General features: G+C 49.0%; 1 protein-coding gene across 1 annotated transcript; it reads right to left on the bottom strand.

Moving 5' to 3' along the window:
- Positions 1-2,036: 2,036 nt before the first annotated feature.
- LACBIDRAFT_328053 (uncharacterized protein) lies at positions 2,037-2,746 on the bottom strand (the record flags this gene model as incomplete). The annotated part of the gene is made up of 2 exons (XM_001882132.1): positions 2,037-2,620; positions 2,683-2,746. 2 exons carry the CDS (start codon positions 2,744-2,746, stop codon positions 2,037-2,039), a joined length of 648 nt encoding a protein of 215 aa, XP_001882167.1.
- Positions 2,747-2,866: the final 120 nt, after the last annotated feature.

Consider the following 2,866-nt stretch of genomic DNA (forward strand, 5'->3'; position numbering starts at 1 on the left):
AATCTACATTTTGTACTTTTTTGATGGTTCTCCAGCAGAACATACATATGCATGTCCTGGCCATGATTGATGTATTCATTGCATCGCGAGCAAAGAACTTGATGAGTGTTGGAAGTGCCGCTTTTCTCGAGAGGCCAGTTTTCTTTGTTGTAAGTCCAAAAAGTCGTAAACGATTGGTGAGAAGTTGAGAATGAACTTCTATGTACAGAGAAGGAAGACTGGCGGGGGCCACTATTTACATTATCAACGCACCATGATGAGGTAGATATGTCGAGAAGGACATGTCTTTTGATGAAGATGTGTTTGCTTTAGGTTGGTGGAAGCGTTCAGATAAATTAAAATGCTGCTGTTCCGGTGCCGGCCTGTCGTCCACCAAACATGACACGCAAATTATTGTATTTGCCCATGGGGGGGTCCCCCTACCTGATTGGTGGATCTGGCACCTCTTGTGTAAAAACAAAGAACAAAAAAAAACAACAAAACAACAAATAAAAACATGGGCGTGAGCCTCAATACTTACTCTTTCTGAAAAAGGTCTGACCCCCATCATGACCCTTGACCTCGTCAAGTCAGTTGACGTGACCCCGATGACCATGACGTCTCTGACCTCGAGTCAGGCTGACCTGTACAACACTGCTAGGTAATGACACATTGGACCCTTAATAACACTTCAGGGAAGGGAGTAGTATGAGCGTGACAACATAGGACAACATCCAAACAACATCCTACATTTTTCCATCAATGGGACTCATTCATAATTTCATAATTTCATCCCAAACAACTTCCAGGTAGCTCAAAATACATAAGGGTATGTGTATCTGAAAAAGCTAAGCACAGGGAGGTGTGCAGCACAAATTTTAATAAAAATCTGCCGACTCATAGGGTGCGCCGAGGTGCTGGTAATGACGCTGTTAGTGGGTATTCATAGGGAGCGGTAGAAGCACCATCCATCTAATTTTAGCAAACAGGACACACCATGAACAGGTGGACCTAATTATGGCTGTGGGGCAAGAGGTGTCAGATTCGCCGATCCAGCACATTGACTCCCACAGGGCGAGGTACAGCCACCACTGGTTACCCGGCTAGAAGCTTCCGCGAAGTGTGTCCTCCATTGCCTTCGACATAAATTGTATTCTGATGAACGAGAGGCCCGCACTGCTGTACCAAACTTTTGTGTAATGATACTATATAGCACAGTATGATACACTTTGCCGTTTCCAATTGGAAAAGAAGAGAAAACACATCCAATCCTCTCCAACCATACCACACACCCGCAACCTAACTTTATGACCTCGAGCATTGCAGCCACGAATAAAGATACAGATTCAATTGAATTGGTACTTATACTTGCTTTGAGAAACCTCGTGTCTCGAGCCCAGCTACACTTCACCAAGACTGATTCCGAGCCTATTGCTAGACATTGTCAAAAGTACACAAACATACATACCTCCCTCCCATTCAAAAACAAGCATGTTCTGTTTAATCAAATCACATTCCGTTAACGATAGTAGAATAGTGGTGTGTCGACCTGCATTTGCTGTTGCTGAAACTCAGAAATAGCTGCTGTCAATGTCCTGTGACAGATCTGATGTCTAGCATTGCTGGATCTAGATTGAGTTGTAATGTATTTGAAATGTATTACTACACACACTACACAATTTATCTTAAAGGGAGGGGGTAGGGGAGGGACAAGGAAGGGGGAAGAACAAGGGAGGGGTGGGAGGAAGGGGGAAGGACAAGAAAGAGGGAAGGACAAGAAAGAGGGAAGGAAGGAAAGGGGAGGGACAAGGAAGGGGGAGGGAGGAAAGGGGGGAGGGAGGAAAGGGGGGAGGGAATGGTGGAGCAAGGGGGAAGGGAGCAAGGGGGAGGGACAAGGAAAGGGGGAAGGAGGAAGGGAATGGTGGAGGGTAGAGGGAGTGTGGCTGCGACCTCGGCCATCGTCGTCGTCCTGCGTTGGCGTCCCATTGTTGTGTCGCATTTCGTTGTCGTCTCCTCGTCGCGTGTTCGCGTTTTCGTCGTGTGTCCGTGTTTTTGCGTTATTCGTGGGCGTTGTCGTCGCCGTCGTCGTGGGCGCTGGTTGCCGTTGGGGGCGTCGTCGTGGGTGGCGTTGGTGTGGACGTGGTGGTTTTGGTAGGCGGCGTGGTGCCGTCGTGTGTCGTGTGGGCGGTGCGTGTTTTTCGGTGGGCGGCGCGTGTTTTTCGGTGGGCGCTCGTGTTTTTCGGTGGGTGGTGGGATGTTTTCGTGGGCGGGGTATGGTTTTTGTGGGCGCTGGCGGTGTACATGGGCGGTGGGCGTCGTTTTGTGCCCGTCGGGTGTTGTTTTGTGTCCAGGGGCGTTGTTTTCGTGGGTGTTGGGTGTTTTCGTGGGTTACGGCGCTCGTTGTTTCGTGACGTGGCGTCGCTGCATTGTTGTTGAAGGGTGTCGTGGTCGATGTTGGTGGTTGTGGTGGCCATGGGTGATCGAGGAGCGACGTTGGCGGTGGTGGCTATGGGTGACGGTGATGGCGTGGCGTTGGCGGCGGTGACAAGCATGGTGGTGGTGGTGGAAGAAGAGGGTGGCCATGTTTGGTGAGCATGTTCACCAAACAAACATTGTTTGTGATCCATTGAAAATAAATAAACTATAATACAGTAACAGATAAATAAAATAAACAAATTGGACTGGAATCCCATTCCTGCCCACTCCGGGGAACACCATTCCTGCCCATTCCGGGGAAGACCATTCCGGGGAACATTCCGGTGTACATTCCGGAATCCACCGGAATTCCACCGGAATGGAAAACAGCCGGAATAAACAATTTAGCAGGGCCTTCTGCTAAATTCCATTCCACCGGAATTCCACCGGAATGACTGGATTCCTGCAGGAA

The sequence above is a fragment of the Laccaria bicolor genome, genomic scaffold (assembly GCF_000143565.1).
Source record: "Laccaria bicolor S238N-H82 LACBIscaffold_15 genomic scaffold, whole genome shotgun sequence".
NCBI lineage: Eukaryota > Fungi > Basidiomycota > Agaricomycetes > Agaricales > Hydnangiaceae > Laccaria > Laccaria bicolor.